Source organism: Solea solea, chromosome 18, assembly GCF_958295425.1.
Source record: "Solea solea chromosome 18, fSolSol10.1, whole genome shotgun sequence".
In the NCBI taxonomy this organism is placed as follows: Eukaryota; Metazoa; Chordata; class Actinopteri; order Pleuronectiformes; family Soleidae; genus Solea; species Solea solea.
In genome coordinates this window covers 13,410,573-13,432,944 of record NC_081151.1, presented here as the reverse complement: position 1 = coordinate 13,432,944, position 22,372 = coordinate 13,410,573, and the positions used below count along the sequence as shown (strand labels likewise).

At 39.9% G+C, this 22,372-nt stretch overlaps 1 protein-coding gene across 1 annotated transcript in view; it reads left to right on the top strand.

Annotated features, from left to right (window-relative positions):
- The window catches only part of si:dkey-288a3.2 (protein phosphatase 1 regulatory subunit 37), a 69,643-nt gene that overhangs the window by 16,323 nt on the left and 30,948 nt on the right, over positions 1-22,372 (top strand). Inside the window, exons 3-10 of the mRNA XM_058615576.1 lie at positions 3,625-3,667; positions 9,269-9,369; positions 9,572-9,691; positions 10,410-10,557; positions 13,158-13,313; positions 13,696-13,808; positions 16,687-16,828; positions 17,415-17,581. Of these exons, the coding sequence (XP_058471559.1) occupies positions 3,625-3,667; positions 9,269-9,369; positions 9,572-9,691; positions 10,410-10,557; positions 13,158-13,313; positions 13,696-13,808; positions 16,687-16,828; positions 17,415-17,581 (990 nt within the window). The remainder of the gene's footprint in view (positions 1-3,624; positions 3,668-9,268; positions 9,370-9,571; positions 9,692-10,409; positions 10,558-13,157; positions 13,314-13,695; positions 13,809-16,686; positions 16,829-17,414; positions 17,582-22,372) is intronic.

Genomic DNA, 22,372 nt, shown 5'->3' with positions numbered 1-22,372 from the left:
TTAGAGAATAAAGAAGAACCAAATCACATGTGAATTTGTCTTTTATTTTTAATCAAAACGTCTAATCTGGGTCTGAAGATTCTCTCACGACGTAATGCATTTCTAATCAATACGGCTTCGATGTCGATTGGATTTCTAATGAATGGGCAATCCATGTCTAACTGCTTTCTTCGTGTGGGAGGAGACAGGTAGAAACTCTGGGTTTCTTATAGTAAACCTGCCAGCGAGCAGGTTATGTTCACAGAGTAAGTTACCGCAGTAACAGACCCAGAGTTTAAGTTACCTCTCTTTCTGGAACGGATAACTCAGAGTTTCCCTCATCTCAGGGTTAACAAACTCAGAGTTCTCACATAACCCGCTTTCTGGAATACCCCTCTGGTTTCTTTGACAATGTATCACACATTTTAAAAATATTTTCTAAATTTTTGTCAGAGAAAATGCATTTATGTGTATTTTTGCCAAATGAGTTTCCACTGCACTTATTTTCATTTACCTTATTTAATGATGCACAAATGATTCCACTTCCCTCAAGCATAAAAGCTATTGTAATAATAATAATAATAATAATAATAATAATTAGCCAATGTTTTTATTTACACTTTTTCCATTCAGGGTTCTTTTAATGCACAAAAATATGTATAAAATAAACATGCAGAGGGAAAAACCTCTATGCTGTGAACCAAATTGGCACGCTAAATTTAGACTATGGTGTAATGTCAAACGTGATGAAATGACACTTCTGGTGTTGGTTAACTTATGTGACTACAAAAATAAAAAGATAAATAAAAATGTATGAAATTGGTGTGAATGTGACAAAATCATCTGGAGTGTGGTGAAACAGCGTGACTCTGAATATGAACATCAGAGATTCAAATGGTGCTACGTCCTGATTGGTGCTTAGATGTCTGTGATATCACCTTTTTGTCACTGAGGCCGAGAAAATAAGAATACATTTTGTTTCCCTTACATTTTAACATTTTACACTTACATCAACCAGACACTCTCTGCTCTGCCTTTGGTCCATTGCTGTGCGTTAACAGTGCACACAGATGTGCACACAGATGTGCACACAGACGTGCACACAGACGTGCACACAGACGTGCACACAGACGTGCACACAGACGTGCACACAGACGTGCACACAGACGTGCACACGTCCCCCATCTGCACCTTCAAGTTGATAATGTTGAGAAAGTTTCACAACACGGATGAAATGAATGTAAACATACAGTAACATAAACATATGAACATATCCAAACTTCAGTGCACTCTCCTCAAAGACACACAGAACTGCAAACACTGTACTGTTGCATAGATTTCCTCTCCACAATAGTGAATCATTGCACGGTACAGTTAAACTAATTCATATAAAATAATAAGAGAACAAAAATTAAACTGCATCTTTACTCTGACATTTTATTTTTTCTAGTAAGAAGTGGAATTAATCAGTGGACACTCAAGCAACTTCAGTTTTAATTTGCTCACATTTGGGGCCCCCTGCTGGACGTGAGGTCCTCAGTCAAAGAAACAGTTTATAGGCTGATATTCACTGTCTTTTATTTTAAAAAAAAGAAAAGCAAAGGAGTGGTTTGTAGTTATGTGTTTATAGATTAGGCCGAAATTGAAATCAAACTCATTAAATGACTGGAGGTTTAGCAGCTTTTGGTCTCTGCCTCAATTATTTCACAGGTTTTCACTCTAAATGTCACAGTAAATTACACAACTACCATTTTAGACCATTTTAACTGTGGTAACTGTCAATATAGTACCATAACTCTGTGTTTTATTGTGACCATAACATGAGATTTTGCTATTTGAGGAAAATAATAATATAATATAAAGAAAATATTGACAGTCACAATATAATGGCATCACTTTGAAGTAACAGTTAAAAAAAACAAGTATTTGTATAGGAGATACTGTGAGATCACAGTAATATATTGTATGACATTGTTACTCTGAAGTTACATAAAAAATACTGTATTTATATGGGAAATATGAAGCAAAAATCACAGTACATTTACAGCTAAATCAAAGTACTTTCACAACTAAATCACAGTACCTTTACTGCTATATCACAGTATGCTTAAAGCAAAATCACAGTACATTTACTGCTAAATCACAGTACTTTTACAGCTAAATCACAATACTTTACAACTAAATTGCAGTAACTTTACAGCTAAATCACAATACCTTTACAGCTAAATCACAATACTTTTACAGCTAAATCGCAGTACCTGTACAGCTAAATCACAATACCTTTACAGCTAAATCACAGTACCTTTACAGCTAAATCACAGTACATTTACAGCTAAATCACAGTACCTTTACAGCAAAATCACAGTACCTTTACTGCTAAATCACAGTACCTTTACAGCTAAATCACAGTACCTTTACAGCTAAATCACAGTACCTTTACTGCTAAATCACAGTACCTTTACAGCTAAATCACAATACCTTTACAGCTAAATCACAATACCATTACAGTTAAATCACAATACCTTTACTGCTAAATCACAGTACCTTTACAGCTAAATCACAGTGCCTTTACAAATAATTTACAGTACCTTTACTACTAAATCACAGTACCTTTACAGCTAAATCACAATACTTTTACAGCTAAATCAGAGTACCTTTACAGCTAAATCACAGTACCTTTACAGCTAAATCACAGTACCTTTACAGCTAAATCACAGTACCTTTACAGCTAAATCACAGTACGTATGTATGTATGTATGTATGTATAAGTATGTATTTTCAAAACAAACCTCAAGCTATGCTCAAAATCTAGACCAAAAATGCCACCACTGTGTTCAATGAACCTTTTTTGCTCTCTAGTAATTTAAAATTCACTTTGGTGGCTTGTACATGTGTGCATTCCTTATGACATTAGTGTCATTAGTGAAGATGGGCAGTGCAGTATTAGGTTTTACCTGCACATGCATGGACAAGATGCAAATCAGCTGCAAACTATGGTGCAACTATATATTTTTTTTTATTTTTTTAAGTACACGTTGTGCCTGTAAAAAAAAGAAAGAATACTAATAAGTTAAAATAATAATTTGCTATTCAAGAGGAGCCTTGCTTGTCTTGACAAAAATCTGCTCTATATTATTCTTATTCAGAATGATCCCAGCTACTGAAATTCATTTTATAATCTCTCTCTCCTCTGTGTGTGTGTGTGTGTGTGTTTTGCTTGTCAGTAAGAGAAAAAAAAAAAAGGAGTGTTTTCCACCATCCGCACAAATCTGCCACCTCCGGTGATTGATGCAGTCAAATTAGATGTAGTGGCTCTGGCAAATGAACACATCAACTGATGACCAGCTGTTTCTAATTATTATACACTGGTTAATTAGGACGCCGTGTCACCATCCGTGGTGGCGGCGGTAAACTGTGTGAAATTTATAATTCATGCTCTGGTGTCCAATAAGCCTCCCTGATCAAACCGCTCCAGCAGGGCATGGATGGGGAGAGGGCCGTGCGGAAAGAGACCAGGGAGGGAGGATGATGCACTGCTGGTGCCAAATATCTCTGTGTGTGTGTGTGTGTGTGTGTGTGTGTGCGTTTCATGCCTCTCACTCACACCTCCTGCTTCTACCCCCCCTCCCCTCTCTCTTTCAGCAGGGTGCGTGTGTAGGTGGCAGTGTGAAGTGTCTGGATCTCAAAGGTAAGTTGATCGCCTCACTCTGTCATCGTTAAATATGACCGCGGACTTTGTGCGTCACTCATGAAGCACTTCATTCTCTTTCTCGTCCACTGGAGGTGTCATGATGACAGCACGGGATCCAACAAGACATAACTATTTTATATTATGTTGATGTTTTGTGCTGCAAAAAGTGTGAACGTTATCATGAAATATGTTTGAGTCTATGTATGTGTTCATGTCTTTCTCTCTCACACACACAGATACACTATTTTACATACTCTAAGTCTTGACTTGCATGGGTTTATATACAGAAATATATGTTGCTGATCAAAACGTGTGCATAGCCTTTCCTCTTTGGAAGCACCTAATCATTTTGTAATATGGTGATAATATTATGATAATACTGTCATGTCTCTAATGCAATTTTCTAATGCTTGGTAAGTAATAGCAACTCTCCAAGGTGTGGTAATGATAATTACTTTAAGCGGCCATCAGTGTAATACTTTCTCATGAAAACAATACTAAGCTAATGCTAAGTGATTACTGTAGACCATATTTTTGAATGCAGAAGAAGTAACTGTGGTGTGTCTGACTTCCTGTTAATGTGTGGCACGTCCGGTCTGCGTTTCCCTCATGTATCTGTGAATGGAGCGAGTTTGCTTCCTTGACAGTGTCGTGCAAACTCTTGTAAGTATTGATAACAAATGTCAAACGTCAGGTCAGTGTAATGTTACAGAGTGTGAGGACAACATGAGGAAGTGACCTCATATGATGTATGAATGGTAAATGGTCTGTATTTATATAGCACTTTTCTGGTCTTGATGAATGGCTTGAACACTTTGTGCCACAGTGCATTGCCTTATTCTTGGAGGAGGAAAAACGTTTGTATGGCATTTCATATCTATGTTCCCGCCTTATTTGCAGCCAATGATCAAAAACACTACTGTTCCGTTAAAGCCTTTCACTTAAGGCCCTGGTATACTTCCGTGCACAGCATGTATGCAGAAGTATACCCGGGCCTTTAAACCAACCATTATATGAACCCCTGACTGCACACCTGATACCTGTTTCGAAGTTGTTGTCCTGCTGCAGTGCAAAGCTACACACTGACAGGAAATGCCAAACAGGAAGTGAAAATAAGTTTGATAGAAATGTTATGGTATTATAATAATACTTCCTCATTACAAACATTATTAATGCTATAATAGTTTATTTATTTATTTAATTCATTTATTTATCTATTTGTTTATTTATTTCAATCGCGACCCGCCCGCAATTCATCCAAATCTTTTTTTTTTTTCACGCAATCCACGTCTGCGGGTGTAACCGCCAACTGCACATCTCACCATTTTGGCCTAGTTTATGTTCAAGAACACAAGCATTTCCACGTGTTTGGGAAGAAGGCGAGTGCAGAGTCTATTCACTATTAATCCCGCGGCAGAGAAAACTCACCGGTACGGATGTGGCAGGGATGCAGAGGTAGGCTTTCGCCAGACGGCTCAGGTATTTGAACCTGCGCTTCTTAAGTGTCCACCAGAGTGCAGGATCTTGACTGGGTGAGATGCCCCCTTCCTTTGTGTACCGCACGTTATGATGTTTATTTGGATAGGCAATGTAATAACTTGAAAGACAAAATGCAATTCACAAATACACATGAAAATCCAACAAGCCCCGCCCCCCGACATTTCAACTCTCGAAAAAAACTTTCAACTTTGTTGAAAAAAAGTCCCATCTCTAATAATAATACTGTAACTCTGCTGGATTGTTAAGTTGTTGCAACAGTTTTTCATTTGTTTCTGTACTGCAGTAATGCATGGGTCATATTATTGTTGTCAAACCCAGCTCTTGATTCAACTAACATAATCCGCACTGAGTTTGTTGACCTAACTATTGATGAGCCAATTAGATACTCAGTATCAGCATTGGTCTGATACTCCTGATACTCATGGACATGCTTCTAAGGCCTTGTTTAGACTGCAGCCCAAATCCGATTTGTAAGCATATCCGCTCAGTATCAGCTCTTTACTGTTTACATTACATATTGCAAGTGATAAGGTCCGATCTATGTGTCCATACTGACATTGTCTAGTCTAGTCTTCCACATGGATTACTATGGTGTTGTACTTCCTGTCCCACGCACTGAATTCAGCACAAGTGTTGAGTCAGTGAAAGCTGACTAAAGAGGATACATATCACTTCCAATTGCGTGACAGATACGCATTCAGTGGAATCCCGGGGAAGACACTTTGAAATCCTATCTGAGTGACCGAGAAGTTCAGGTTTAAACAGATCTGTAAAAATCCCATCAGAATCACACTCAAAACCACCTCCATATGTGGTTTGAATCATCTTTCAGAAAGTCGGATCTCATGTGTTTTTTATCTGTCCAGACTGCCAAATAATCGAGCTCAATTCAATCTGGATATGCTTGAAAATCTGATTTGGGCTGCAGTCTAAACAAAGCCGAAGTGGGCAAACATGGATGGGGCCACGATGGAAACCATGGACAAACCCACTTGGGACACATAATGTCAGCCCTAATGTAACTCTTATGGGGCCCACGTGGACATGCAGGCTGACTGCAGCCTTTGGACATTCCCACGCTGCAATGAATTGATTTGACAGAGACAACAGCAACATTGAGCTAATAAAGTGAAGCGACTGAAAACACAAAAAAGCACCTATGTTTCATCACAATTTCAAAAAAATCACAATGTTTTGATAATTTAGCAGTTTGACAGGATAAATGCTTCTTGTCTCCGCCTGCGCGTGTGCTGCTGCTGTATACATACAAACGCTCCCTCCGGCAGGTTTGATAGTTGCTTGACAGAGCCTGTTTTCAGATGATGGACACAGCATACATGCAATGTTACATCATTTCTGCAAAAGAGACGCAGAAAATATATAATTTTGAATAGGACATTTTAGTTATTGGTCCTTTTTATCATTTTAGCAATCTGTTTACCTTAAAGGCACCAGATCTCAACACATTTGAACACCTGTTAGAGATTTTGGAACGTTCATTCATTCATCACACTCATTAAAAAGCACCAATATTGTTTGGAGGAGTGATGCCTCCAGTAGAGTTCAGACTTCAGAGAGTCAATGTCAGGCAGCATCTGTTTTTGCTGCCTGTACTGTCCTAACATTTTGTGCAGCTCAAACATTGGATGGCGTTTTTTTTTTCTTTTAATTTGTCACCAAGTATGTCTTACAATCAACACAATTCTCATTTGAACCCTGAATCCAAACTCAGATCCAATTTAGCGTGTTGTAACAGTAAATGCTGAACATGTCCTCACTTAGAAGGTCTTTGCCTACTCTTACAAATACGGAAGTAGCAGAGCAGCATGCAAATGTGCAAACAGCAGCAGGGTAAAGTTGTGTGCAGTGACTTCATGGGTGTCACCACGGTTACGCACTGATGGATGATGTAGGCCATTATCTCACCAAAGCAGGGCGGATTAGGAAAAATGGGATTTCAGATTACGCTCTCTTCGAAACCCCTCACACCCTCTGCTATCACTCAGTTATGTGATTACTGTTAAAACAGAGGGAGAAGATATCGTTTTGGAAATAATCATAATACTAATTATCAATTTAAATGTGACCCTTCATCAGGGCTGAGGAAGACAGTAATCAGACTCTGCCGGGTTACCTGTAATAATGTTCATTCAGTAGCACAAACACGTTAGTCATAAAACTTGACGCATGTTGACGTCTGACATTGATACCTTTATTTATTTATTTTTTTAAATATAACACAAATAATTAGGCTTAAAATCATGTTTAATTAAGTGACTTTTAAAAAAATATTATTGTAACAATTGCATGTATTTTTTAATGAAGAATTCATAAAAGTATACAAATGTATTCAGTATAATAAATATGATTATCAATGCAAGAGCCTTTAAAACCAGCAACAAGTCATATGAGGATGTCCAAACTCTAAGACCATACCTTGTCTTATGTCACCATATAGATATAATATCCATATATTGTCCAGCCTTACATAATCCTACAACACGTTTATGATGATTAGGGGTTTTAAGTCATGTTTTTCTCTTCCTGATATATCAGTATTGTATTGGCTCATCCCTAATATATATTAAATACACACATGGGATATTCCAATACTAATGGAATTGTAACAGTGATATTCATTTGTTAAAACAAAATTATAAGTGGATCATAAAATAGAGTGACGTTAGTAGACAATGAAATAAATAAGACAACTAATAATAATTAGAGTCACTTTATCTCTCGCTCCATCTTAAACTAATTTCACTATACCAGTGTGTGAAGTATATGTGAGGAAGAGGAGGATGATGATCTTATTGGGAATAAATCTGCCTCCTGTTAAAGGTCTGTAGCTGACTTTCCAAACCCTAGACTTTGTCTTGCTCCCCCACCACCCTACTGTAATATTGCAACACTAATGTTTATTCCTGTTCTTCTTCTGTGTGCTTTTTCTTTTAGTTAAATTACCTTTCCACCATTAAAACTACTTATTACAATGCAATGGTTTGAGGTTAGCACGCAGCACCCTCACACCACAATATATACATAAAGTTAATATGACAATATGACAATAACATTTATAGTGTTAAATATATAGAACATGAGAAATAACATGACTCAAATATCAAACGTGAACAATGTAAAATGTGAATGAGATGAGTAACTATAGTATTTAAAGGACGAGTTCAGGTTTTTCAAGTATGGTTTTATGAGGTGCTTAAATATCGCCAGTGGACAGTGTGCATCTGCCTGCATGAGACACACACTAAAAACATGGCTGCCAGTAGGAACACAAGCAGAAGTCTCACCTAATTAAATCTTATGTTTGCCATACTATCTTGCCTCTGATTAGAAACTTCATAAACCTGAAGGATTATTTAAAGGTAAAAGGGTACATTATGCAGACCAGCATATGTCAGTATTTTTCTATATTATGTTGTGCTATTCTTTTTTATTATTGCTGATATTATTAATGTTGTAGGTGGTCAGAGAGAAGTTTTTTTTTTACTTTAAGTACCATAGCTTTATATACATAAAGCTATGGTATATATTATATATATTATATTTGTTTTTCAAAGTTCTTTGATTTTGCAAAACTAGTAATGACAACATCATATATATGTATATACATATATATGTATGTACATACACACATATATATATATATATATATATTCATTGTTATACAGACTATTGTTATTGCAAAGTTGTTGACACCACACTGTGATTTTGGAGATAAGCATCTCAAAATAATCAGACTATGTTTGTGTGTTAGTTTATAGACTACAGTGTTGTGCAGAAATAATCAGTAATCAATGAAGACTCTGCTGTTATGTCTTGGAATCCAATCACAAAAAACCCCACACACATTCTCTTCCTTCAAACTGCAGATGTCATCTTTATTTATCTTGTCTCTGATCTTCATTCAAAGAACACACACACACCTTATGAACTGTGCCTATAAAGGAAGTTGTTTTCCTGTGATTTCTGCTGCAACTATCATTGCAGTAAAAGAATAAAGCACATTTATAGCCGTGCAATTTTGCCTGTTAGCAAACAGCGTCCCAATTATCTCCCATTTGATTGCCTGTCTCTATCAAGGTGAGCGATTAGACCAGCGCTCCTGTGAAGCTCTGGAAGTCGTCCTGAAATCGCTGCACTTTGATTTCATCAATCTGCAGGCGGCCCAACTGGAAGAAAATGTGAGTTTTATGAGCAAAACTTATTTTCCCTCATCTTCGTCTTCCAATTCCAGCACCGTTTCATATTCAGGCCTCGCTGTGTATCAGATTAGAGGCCGTTTCTTTTTTTTTTTCATTCCAAAAAGAACTTCATAACGTTCCTTTTCAAATTTTAAGCCTTGCTTTCTTCATTTCTCTTCTTCACTATATATTCTTTTTCCAGGGAGCATCGTCTTTGCTGGATATGATTTTGTACTATGAATCTACAACCCATCTTGACATTTCTGACAACAACAGTATGGGAACATCCGGTTGGAGGGCCCTCGCTCATTTGATAAAGCAGGTTGGCTGACACAGTGGAATAGTCATCTTTCTTGTAGGCTTTCTCTGGGGAATAATGTATACATCCTAGAAAGTGAGTGTGTTGTACATGACAGGAATGGGAGATGCCGGGCAGAGCAAACAGGGTGTTATTTCAGCCATAACACACACTGCTAGTGACACTTTAAAGACACATATTCAAAAGTCCCGTCTGACATTTTCTGGAATCCTCTCCTGCCAGATCTGTAGTCAAATTGTGAGCGGGAAAAGCTCTGGATAATTCAGTTGGTGAGTGAGTGAATGTCCTGCTTCTAAGCCAGGCTCAACCTCCTGCCCTGGATGTTCTGGACATTGACTCGGACAGTCGCCCAATGTTTTCATTATTCATGAAAAGCAAAACTGTCCAGAGTTTATGTCTGAAAACAAATTACAAATTATTCTGGATGATGCAATCATGTCGATAGTGCTACGTATGAGTGTTCACTGATGTTATGTGTCCATCAGCATGTATGTGGGTGTGCTCAGGGAGACAGCGACAAAAAAAGACAAGAGAAGCTCCAGTGGTACAGCCAGATATGGTCTATGGCGTGAATGTGGTCTTTAACAGTCCTAACCACTTGCCAACAGATGGTGAAGCGCTTTGTGTCCATGCATTCATTCATTCTCTCTCTTTTTCTATCTCTCCATTTTGTTCAGATTACACTTGTCTTTGTCTTTAACTGCATTCCTGTGTGTTTCAGAGTGTGTGTCTGTCCAGACTGGACATTTGTAGCACGCCCATCGTAGACTACCCAGCCATGTCTCTGTCCAAAGCTCTGCTGACCAGCCGGCTCACAGTGCTGCACCTTCACAATGCCCAGCTCAGCGGAATGCCACTATTCACACTGGGTATGACGTACATTACACTCACTCACACACACACAACTGATGACTCCTCAGCTTTGGATACTGAATACTGACCGTGTGTGACTGTGGACTGTGTTTCTACAAGAATGTATGCTTGTTTGTGTGTGCGTGTGTGTGTGTGTGTCTGTGCGTGGGCGGATGAGTTGTGGTGTGTCCTGTGGCCAGCAGGACCAGATTTTGACCTGTGACCATCTCTGCAGGTCTAGACCCAGATTAGAGGGCTAATCTCTAACTTGTCACTTTACACATCACTGCACACATCTTTGACAGCTCTGGCAGCGAGGACACACACACACACACACACACACAGACACACACACAGTCAAGGTTAGGCAATAATACGCCACATAGTGCTTAGCAAGATTTTGAGGTAGCAGCAAAAATAGAACATTTTCCTGTACCGACTAGGCTTTAAATTGACTCCAATGTAAATACACTGGTGGCACATTCAGACCCTCAGAGCAGAGCATGGATATCCATTCACGATGATAAATTATCCAGGTTAGGCGTCACATATATTCACTCTTATTTTATATCAACAGTTCCATGACCAATAATAAATCAGCCATTTATAGTAATTGATGCAAACAGCAATATTAACGTGTGCATTGACACACACAAGGCGACGCTGAGGGATCGTGACAGAACGGGCTATTCTTTTAAAAAACTTTTTATAAAATTATAAAATTAAAATTGTTCCTGATATTCAAGGGAAAATTGCAATAACACATCTATTGTTTATGTGTTGTATATCTATAACCACTGGATGGCATCGGCAGCAGTAGGTGGGGTTTGTGGAGTTCCATGAATGCATCTTGTAGTAATTTGTGGTTTTGAGAGAATTTGAGAGAGTTGTGTCTTAGCCAGAGAGGACAAACCGAACAGTAACTGGCAGTGAGAAACACTGTATGGAAATATGCTGTTCCAACTTTGTATGGAAAAGAGAACCACCCTCTCACCCAATTAAAGGATGCACATTGTCATCTGATATGAGATAGGATCCATTGTGGAAGGCTGGCCTTGAGGTTGCACTGTAGCTGTGATAGACTGATTGATAGCAGGTGAACTTGAGCATGAAAACGAGAGCACAGCAGGAGTCGCCTCCTACTGAAATGACTGCAATAAAGATCACGAGGTACTCCATTCCAACATGAAGAAGAAGTTGTAGAGGCCTTCCCAGGTAAAATATTTCAGGATCTCCAAAAAAAGGTCACTGTTTTTTTTCCCTTTAAATTCCCTCATTATTGTTCAAAATTTAGAGTTATATTGAATTAATGTGTGTTTTGGATATTCCCTGTGCATCTGTGTAATGTGTACTGTACTGCAGTGCACATGTGTCTGTGTTGCCTCTGCCGCCCTCACATCTCGATCAATGCCACAGATTTGATCAAGCCTGTTGGGCTGCATGTGGAATGCCAACATTGTCATTAGGCACAGGGGGGACCAAATGGTGGAATCGGTGGGATTGATCCGGTCGACTCCACTGCGAGCGCCCAATACCGCAATCAGGGGCCCCCCACAATCGAAGGCAATGATCCTCAGCCGGGACCCCCTGTCGAGAGGGAGGGTGGGGGCTTGGTAGAGGCAGGGAGCAGGGTGGAGTGGGGTGAGGGATGAAAATGGAAGAATGAGGGTTGTGTGTGTGTGTTTGGGTTTGAGATGCGGGATGTGGGACAGTTAAACATCAAATCAAACTGATCCAGGTGATTTTTATACTCCCAGCTGAGAGGACGACTGTCTGTGGTCACTGGTCTGATTCAGAAGCAGAACATAATGAAACATTTAACCATGAGCTGTACCATATGTTGTATCATTCACAATAATAAAGAATGAGGATGAGAATGAAGGGCAATTTCGATCTGTGTTGAAGAACTTGAAAATGTGATTGGTAACTTTGTACTGTGGAGCGCAGCATGTAGGGCAGTAGTGTGCAAACTGCCAAAACTTATTTGAAGAAGAAGATATACTCATATTAGTGTATACACGATTAAAAAGTCTACATCATGATGTAAAAGGAATAGCTATGTAAGTGCTGTACTGATATCACAGATTCAGGAGCTGCTGGTCTACTGCAATTTCATGTTGAGATTTAGAGTTCCCCACAAAGTAATAATATTACTGTAAGGCACTCAACAGGCTCAACCTCATAAAATCTACACCTTCTCTTTAACTTACTGTTAGACAGACCTTTTCAAATAAAAATGTAAGTTAACAAATTGCTCACTCTCCAGCACCAAAGTACATATAGACAAAATCTACATTTTAGCATGCAAGGATACAGGAGCTGCTAAACCACTGCTGCCTCATATGGGAAGTTTATGTCACTCAGTTAAATCCAAACTAAGGTTTTGAGACACAGCTTTTGCTAAATATCAGACTTGAATGTGCTGATGGAGGCAGCAGTGGACAGCAGGTCTGGTACCATGAAGTAAAATCATGGATGTTCTTCATGGGTGAGTGAGTGATATACAGAATGGGACAACAATGTAAACGTGTTAATCTATAATATTCCGCTTCAAACTAACAAAGTCCATGATCATTTGATCATGGACTTGAGCATTTGTTTCTGTTGGTGTCCATAGTTGGTGCACTGAAGATAAACAGGGCTTTGCAAGAACTCCATCTCACCAACAACTCGCTGAACAGCTACCAGGATGCACTGCAGCTCGGAGACCTGTTACGCTACAACTCCACTTTAAAGACTCTGGAGCTCAGCAACAATGCTCTGGCAGATGCTGGTAAAAAAAAAACAAAAAACAAAAAACTTAAAAAGTCTAAGTTTCCCCTTAATGACCTCATTCAGTTGCAGTAGCAAATGAATGAGTGAGAAAGTGATTTAAATGCTTTTGTTTGTTGGTACTGGGGACAAATATTTTAATTTTTTTTAAATGTTTTTGTATTTTAGGAGACGTCCATTTGTGCAACTGATAATCTAAGTTTATCTTATTTGTGACATGTATGTATTGGAGGGCTAATATATAATATAATAATTAAATAACAAGGAAATACTCAGAGGAACACTTTCATGATATTGTTAGCTATCTGGACATGACGAGGATGTAAACAGATAAAATAAGGTGTGAAGCGCTTGTCAGTTTCATGTATCCTTTTTGACTGCAGGTCTTGAGGAGCTGTGTGATGGTCTGAGGTGGCAGACAGCAGGTCTGAAGGTCTTACTGCTGAGGAACAACCACATCACTGCACATGGCATGGTCTTTCTCGCCAGTACTCTGGTAAGGAACAAACATTGCCAGCTCTTTATTCGAAACTGTCAACATATTAAATATATGCTGCATTCATGTTAAATTTAGTTTTACAACTCTTTCACTCAATATGTTTATCTTTAACTCTAATCCATGTGTTTATCACATTATTTTTTTTATTTAAGTCTAATTGACCTCTTCTAATGCGTGCACATTGTTATTGGTACCGCTATCAATGGCTAGCCCAGGATACGTTTGTGTCCATGTTTTTTTCCCGACTTCTCTCTGAAGCGCTGTGACTCCGATGTTAACGGAACACTGCATAAAAGTGCTGTGAATAGTAACCAGGATAAGAAAATGATCTGTCCAACAGTTACCCACTCAAATCTATTTCTGGCCATGAAGTGATCAAAACAGCACTCGGCACTAAGCTAAGCTAATCTCTTTCCCTTTATCCAGTATTTAGGAAATGAAAAGCTCAGAGACTCATCCGGAGCACCCCCCCCCCCCCTCCAAAAAAAAAAATGTCCCGCCTCCACGCGTTTCACTGTAGACTTCTAATAACATGCATTCCTTCCACCTGATTGGCAGCATAAACTGCACCTTCCTGTCATGTGAGTGGCGAATGGGGAAGTCAGAAGGCTAGAAATTAAAGGCCTGCAACACACACACACACACACACACACTCACACACATACGTTGCCTGTCTCTTCCAGTGTTACCAAAAGAAGGAACAGTTTAAATAATAGATGTGTGTTAAGCAGGGCTGCTCATGTGGCCTGCCAGTCATGAGGATAAGTAGATGTCCTCACAGGCCGTAATGATGATAATTATATAGCCATCGCTGGTCGTGTTGAATATGATGATGAGGAGAGCTGTTATTAACCTTTCTGCTTGGTGTGTCCTCTCTGTCCTCCTGGTTGTTGTCTTTTGAAGGACCAAGATGAGGGGCGGCATATCTGGGCTTTTACATCCACTTGACTCCAGTTTGTAGAATTTGACTCTTGATCTTAAAATTTCTTCTATCTTTGGTGTAATTTTTTTTATAAAAATGATTTTTATTTTTTGCATGTCGCTCATTCCGTGCTTCCGCTTTTTTCATCTTTTTTAAGCCGGCATGTCGTGAGAAAGCATACTGTGTGTTTGGTGGTTTCACACTCCCGCCTCCCCCTTCCTCTCATACTTCTCACTCCAACCCTCCCGTGGTTTACGTTTGACAGGCTTCAACCATGCTTGACTCTCACACACTCTCAACCACGCAGTCGCCTCTTTAATTGTCTGCTATTATCCCTCGTGCATAGCCATTCAACAAGCTCTTCCTCCCTCTCCTCTTCAGTGGAGAAACGTCTTGCCATGCATGCATTGGATGTGCCAGTGCCTCTGTGTGCCGCAACTCAGCAAGGGAAAATAGAGGTGGCGGTGGGAGGGGAGGGTGCTCTCAAGTGTGTTTGCGGTGCAAATTAACTCTAAAGAAGATGCTCTCTGGGTCTGTTCCTCGCCTTCCTGGCTTTCCTTCCGCCCCCATGCTCAATCTCTTCAGAGCAGTGACCAAAAGAGTTAAACAAGGGTGGCGAGGCGAGGGGCAACCAAGGAGTGGGTGGTGCGTTCCTCTTCAAGCTGTTGGGCAACACGGGCCCCGTGTGCCCCAGACACCCCCAGCTTTATGCACCAGCTAATCATGCTTCCATGCTAATGCGGCTCTGGAGAGCGAAAGCCCAAGAAGTTGTGAGCTTTTAACATGAAAGGAAACAATTTCAAGACGGAATAATAGTCACAGCATAATAATGATGATGATAATTAAAACTTCTCAGCTCTTTCACACTCACAGCACTGCAGAGTCTAAAGGAAAGATTTACTGGAGGGTAAAGTCATTCACACTCATAGACTGATACATATCTAAAGCACTGATGAAAATGCGAAAAAACCTGTGTTTATAAGGTAAATTAGAATGAATAATTGTTCGTCTATGTGTGTTGGCCCTGCAATGGACTGTACTGTCCAGACTGTACCCCGCCATGTCAACTTGGATTGGCTCCAGCCCCCCATGACCTTCATGTGGATGATAGAGCAGTAGCAAATGAATGAGTGAGAAAGTGATTTAAATGCTTTTGTTTGTTGGTACTGGTGACAAAAATCAAGACTGAGCAAGATTTGCCTGGATGAACCCTAGTCTGCGATTTAATTCCACTGTGCAGATACCCTCAGCAAAGATGGCATTTAGGCTTAATTCAGAAACTCCTAAAAAGGGAACTAATCACAAACCCCTGGCACGCTAGAGGCGCACGAAAGAGAAGTCAGCTTTTGTTTACATGCAGCATGGCGGTCACCGAAAAGCAGTTGTCTTTCAATCCAACTGTTGCTTCCATTTTAAGTGACTTGTTCCGCAGAGCTCCCCCAGTCAAAAATTGTTAAACGCCATGAGCCATTGCTCCTAGAAAATTACTACTACTACGAATGAAAATTTCTATTGATACCATGGCCTCAGTTCAACAGGAAGTCAGCCATTTTGAATTTGGCTTCCATCTTGGCAATTTGCACAAGAAATAAATGAATGAACTGGTCTGAATATGATAATCGTTCCAACAATTGAAAAACGCATCAATTTGTACGAAACATATCAAAGCACATTGACTGATCTGCTCGAAACTTCATACATGAGACAAGAAGAACACCAGCTGGCAGCTTGGCGGCTGTGAGGGCCTGCACAATGCAGCTTGCAGCTTTTTTACTATTACTTGTTCTATTAGTCACGCGAGGGTGAACTTCGTATTTTTACAGGCTGCTTGTCAGATGCTGTGTTGTTGTGATTGTCCACTCAGGAGGACAGTTGAGCTTGTGTCACAGCCTGTAGCCTGTGTCTGGTCCCTGTTATCATCATGCCATGACCTAAGTAAAACTTGTTTCACAGCCAATACTGAAGGTCCTGGAGGTCCTGGATCTGGCTGAGAATGTCCTGGAGAACGAGGCGATCCAGGTGATCAGGACATCCCTGATGGTGAACTGCTCATTGAAGCAGCTTGGCCTGTCCCAAACCAGAATCACCTGTGAAGGTACAACAACCCAAACACTGATCCACTTTAAAGGGCTTTCCTGTCTAAGGGAAATATAATTTCATGTCATTAACATGAGACTCATATAAGTGAAAATGTGCTATTGGTTATATATATGTATATATATATATATATATATATATATATATATTAATTAATATTTCATATTAGTATTATTATTATTATTATTATTATTATTATTATTATTATTAATAATAATAATACAAATATCAGTTGAATTTGGGATCAGAATCACTTGAGTATTTTTACCTTGAAGCTGAAAAAGAAATACAGTTTGTGCTGTGTGTGACATAGTCTACAAATACATAACAGAGGTTAAAGATCATATTCACGCAATCTTTGTTGTAAACAGTGTGGGGCTCACAGATAAGATTTATTCTCAAGAACAGCAGCACAGCTCACTTATATGAGATGTGCCCGAGATGTGCATCGTGCGCAGGAAGTGTGGCTGCTCTAATCTGACCCAGAGAATAGCCTGTTAAAAAAGGAGTCCTGACAAAGGAGGATTCTATTTTTCAAGACTAAATTGCTTTGTTCCTTCTAACTGGTGTTTTCCTGGGTCAAGGTGCCGTGGCATTGGCTGAGGTCCTCGCTGAGAACCATCACATTCAGAGTCTGGACCTCCGTCAGAATGAGGTGAAGGTCGGGGGCCTGATGGCCTTGTGTCTGGCCCTGAGAATCAACCGCTCACTTGCTATTCTGGACTTGGACCATGTTCCCCCAGAGGAGCAGGTAGGTGAATTAAGGCTGCACCATTTCATATTGTTTTAAATTTTACAATGATTAAAAAAAGAAAAAAGAAAATGAGAAATAAGCCTCATTTCTGGGAAATTGTTCTAATTGGGTTACTAAATAATACGTAATACTAAAACATGTAATAAAGCTAATCTCGGCAAGCAAGTTTTGGAAATAATTACATTTTAAGAAAAAAAATCACCTTTTGTCTTAATAAGATATTACAGCTTACTTCACAACAGTTTGCATGGAATCCCAACTTCTCCTGGTTTGAGGTGTGTATTAAGGATGTGTAAAATTCTAAAGTATAATTGACTATCACAGATTGGTGTGTGTGTGTGTGTGTCTGTGTGTGCAAATATAAGATATTCTAACATATACATTCTTAAAGTCAGTTTATACAAGTAAAATAAGACTCACTTGAAGTAAACATTTCTTTGTCTGAAAAGTTTGAAAGTGGCTAAAATTTGCTTACCCCCGTTTTTCTTAAAATAAGATCATTTAAATAAACTTAAGAATATTTAGCTTACTTAGTTGTAGTTGTGGTGTTTTTACAGTGCAATGCATTTGTATCCCAGTGAACTAAACATGCTGGTTTTCTCTTTGGGCTCACAGCGCTCGCTCCTCCACTCTGCTTCAGACAGTGTGTGTGTTTCGTTTGTTTTAAGGGCAGAGTTTTGATACGAGAGCAGACATGAGGGAGTGGGATGTTCAGTTGCAGTGCTTTGTTTTCTCTCTGTTTCTATAGACAACTTTATTTTTGATGGCTATGCAAAAGTGAAGAGGTTTTCAGCAATTAACAAATATTTTAGAAACAAATTAAGGACTGTAACGTGAACCTCAAATTGCTCCTGGTGCCTATGGCGGCAGCGTGTGAATGATGTGTGGTCATAGACTGTATCTAAGAAGTACACATAGCCCTTTTTTTTTAATATAAATATAAATATATTTAATAAAATGCCTAGGACAAAAGTAGTATTTAGCCACCGAGGGCAACTCCCCTCTGAAAGGATGTTTTTTCTTTCGGGTTTGGCATTATCTGGGATTGGGCCGAGCACTAGGAGTACACTGGGTGACCCCCACCCTTTTGGCCAGGGTCAATTTAGAGTGTCCCATTCAACCTAATCAATAGGGGGCAATGAGGATTGTTTACTTTGCTCAGAGGTACCCCAGCTCTTGACCTGCCGCCCTTAAATTGAGTGAGCACCAGTGTGATGGTTTCTATTGTCCAATGGGAGCCTGGTGGCCAGTGACCTTGGCGAACTTCCAGTTTCAAAAACAGGTCACATTGCAAATCAATGGGAGAAAACTACCATTTTTATACACAGTTTGTGTATATGTGTAAGCATTGCATAGACGTGCTGAAAGTGAAAGTGTGTGCAAATGAGGGAAATGGTAAAACTATGCGGTATGTGCTGTCATCAAGACTAGAAAAGTGTTATATGCTGTAAATAGAGATCATTTCAGCACAGTGACTTAGTGGTTAGCACTGTTTTTTTGTAGTTTGTACAGCATACATGCCATATGCACATGATCAGTGTCTTTGTTTAGAAATGTTTTTTTTTTGTGTGGATGAAGACATTTCCTGAAATGATGATGAACAAAGAAAAAGAGTGTTTATGTTTGTGTTCTGTTTCTGTGTGGATACAGCCTCAGTTTCCACCTTTCCTGACTAAAATGCAACCCTTCCAACTAAATGGGACACAGTGTTTTCAAACTTCTCTGTTTCAGGCTACAAATGGCCAGGAAAGTGTAGATGTCAAGCCTGTGTGTCAGCTTCGTAGGCAGTCAAATGACTGTCGGTGTCTTCAATTAAAAATATCCCTCTAATTTAGAATTAGATATTAGTAGTTGATTCAGACTCACTCACAGATTTGTCACTTGGAGACACAAGTAAGTCATTTGTGTGTCAGTTCATTAGAGGTTTTTTTTTTCCCCCCTTTCTCTCTCCCTGTCTCTGTCTCTCTCTCTCTCTGTTCCATGGCTGCAGAGGCCTGAGGAAAATGATGCCATAACTTTAATACATGCCCCTGCTGGATTCACAAAATAATTACCCACACTTGCCATCTGTTTGTCATGATTTTATCTCCGCTAACTTATTTGCATATTAAAGCATTAATTAAAATCTCAGAGGAACGGGATGCTTATTTTAAAATTAACTCTGAAGGCGATCCGTACACAGCTTCCAAAGTTGTTTTATTTTTGTTTGCAGTGGTTTTCTGTTTGTCTGCGTGTTGTTTACACGATTAAGTCAGATTTTTATGAAATGTCTCCTCTGGCTAAAGTCAGATGGCAAGATGTGCCAGATTTTGGCGACGCATCTTTTAAGAGTCCTGACGCTTCTGTGATTGTTTGTCATTAAAGCCAGGACATCTTCTTCTTTTTTTCCTCTTCCTTTTCCTCATTTTTTTTCTCCTTGCACCTTCCCCAAAATCCCCCCATATTGGTGCCTCTGTTTTCATGCTACTCTAAGCTACCGAGAGACATGATTAGCATTTTCACCATTGTTGGAAGTTAGTGTGGCTGGGTATTTTAAGCGAATGGTAATAAGGGGAATTTTTAAGCTCTGTCAGGTTTTGGAGTCACACAGCTGGGATTTGTTTCGGTGTGGCAAATCCAGGTGGGAGTAGTGACGATTGTATTAAGAAGCAAATCTTTCCATCAGAAAACAGCGGGTGGCCAGATCAAGTGTTCTCGCTCAGTCTCATTCCCCGGGTCGCCAAGGAATACATGAAAATTTCATTCCAGTGGCAGAAAATAAGTGTGGGTATAAATGTGACTGACTGACAGAGAGGGTTATGGCAGCATGTGTGTGTGTGTGTGTGTGTGTGTTTGACAGTCGCTGATGTGGAGTTTGGGTGTTTATACATGTGTTTCTGTATGTGTGTGGTTTTAGAGCAACGCGGGGGTGCAGCGGCAACTGAAGATGCACATATTTAAAAGGCGAGAAAAAGAAGATGGCGGGATGGGAGGGGTGGAAATCTGGGTCCTCTCGTCTTTGTTTACAAGAGTCAGATTTTTCATGTCTGTTGCCACACTGCTCCATTTGATCAGTGGCCTGCTTGCTGTTAATTATTAATTATTTACCCTGATAAAATATTCATGCAGCCCGGCCCTTGTGGAAAGCAGACTTTTTCCAAGGGGCAAGTTCTAACTGTAGCCACTGTAAGGTGGAGCTGTTTACACATTCTCATCAGGGACTCTGTCAACCCGGCTAATGAACCACACTTCCTCTTGCCCGACACGCTCTTAATTCATCACGGGTCGGATGAGGGAGGCTGTTTACCTGGTTGATGCTCAGATAAATGGACTTGTGTTTTGGCCAGTGTGGGCATATATTGTCAGTACTTCTCCAGCATGCGAATTTGGTGATAAAGCTGAAGAGTGTCCTCCCCTCAATGTCGCTTGTCAGTGAGGTGTAGCTTTTAGACAATGGTTAGCTCGCTGAGTGATAATTACAGCTCTCTGTGTGTGCGTGTGTGTGTGTGTGTGTAAGGAAGGAAAGGCAGTTCAGCTTGTTTCAGTGTTCCTGTGGAGGGAAACAGCATGAAATGCTGTTGGTCTTTGAGAGGAATCCAAAATGCAAGAAATTACTTTAAAATTGTAATCGTATTGTTGTATGTGGAAGTAACTAAAGGTCTGACTTCCACACACATTAACACATGGTATTTGTTTCCCCCACATATCTGTGAGTTAATCTATCTACCAAGTGTATATATTGAAATTACTACTGTAGCTATGTGTCCTCTTGTCTTATTGGACAGCTCATGGCATAGTGGAAAGGGAAAGTTTGAACCCTCTGCTAGTAATCAGAGGATTGCTGGTTTTAATCCCAACGGCTCATAGGCTGGTACCCAAGTACCCAATCCCCATTGCTCCCCATTGATTGGGTTAATTGGAAATTTGAAATTGATCCCTGCCACAGGGGGCCATATCTAGTGTGTACTCATAGTGCCAGTCCCAAAGCCGGGATAAATGAGAGGTTTGTGTCAGTAAGAGCATCCGGTGTAAAAAAAAAAAATCCTTTCCAAATTGTAAGAGGGAGAAGCAGAATGAAAAAAATGTGGTTGTCTTGTCGAAAACGCATAATGGTGATTTCATAATGCTGTTACACTTATTTGACTCTGGTACTGAATGTGTCATAATTAAAAAAAATCCATTGAAGGAGAAGAGGAGGGAGATAGGTCGACAGGATATGGTAGTGACATCTGAGTCTAGTATGTCTGTAGAGAGATTGCTGTGGGAAGTGTAAGGCGCAGAGGCAGCATTTGAAGGGCTCTTATTTTCACAGCAGTGTGAAACACAGAGGTCTGTGGGTGTGTGTTTTTTGGGGGCATCCTCACTGTCATGGTCAGTCCCAGTGGGGTTGGTATAGGTGACAGGATGCCTGACCATGCATGTAGTCAGCACTCAGGTTTCACCTGGCATGATGATGACTCGGCTGCTCAAGGGAATAGAGTCGTACGTAGGCAGACACCAGCAACCAGGCAGAACAAAGCTCCCAGCAAGGCCTCTGAGGGCAGGGAAAGAGGAGCCCAGAGCAGCCCGTGGAGACCAGGCCTCACACTCAGTCACACACTGCAGGAAACACACCTCACTCACACAGCTCAGAGAAAGTAAAGGAAAGACATATTTAACCAAGTGAATCAGAGGAGGACAGTTTATTTCTCCTGACCTAACAAAAGAAAGTCACCTGAAGGAGTTTCCACTGTCACTGTTGAGTGTCTCTTAACCTTGGACCATGATACAGCCAATAATGTATCTGTGGAAAGACACATGCGGGGCGAG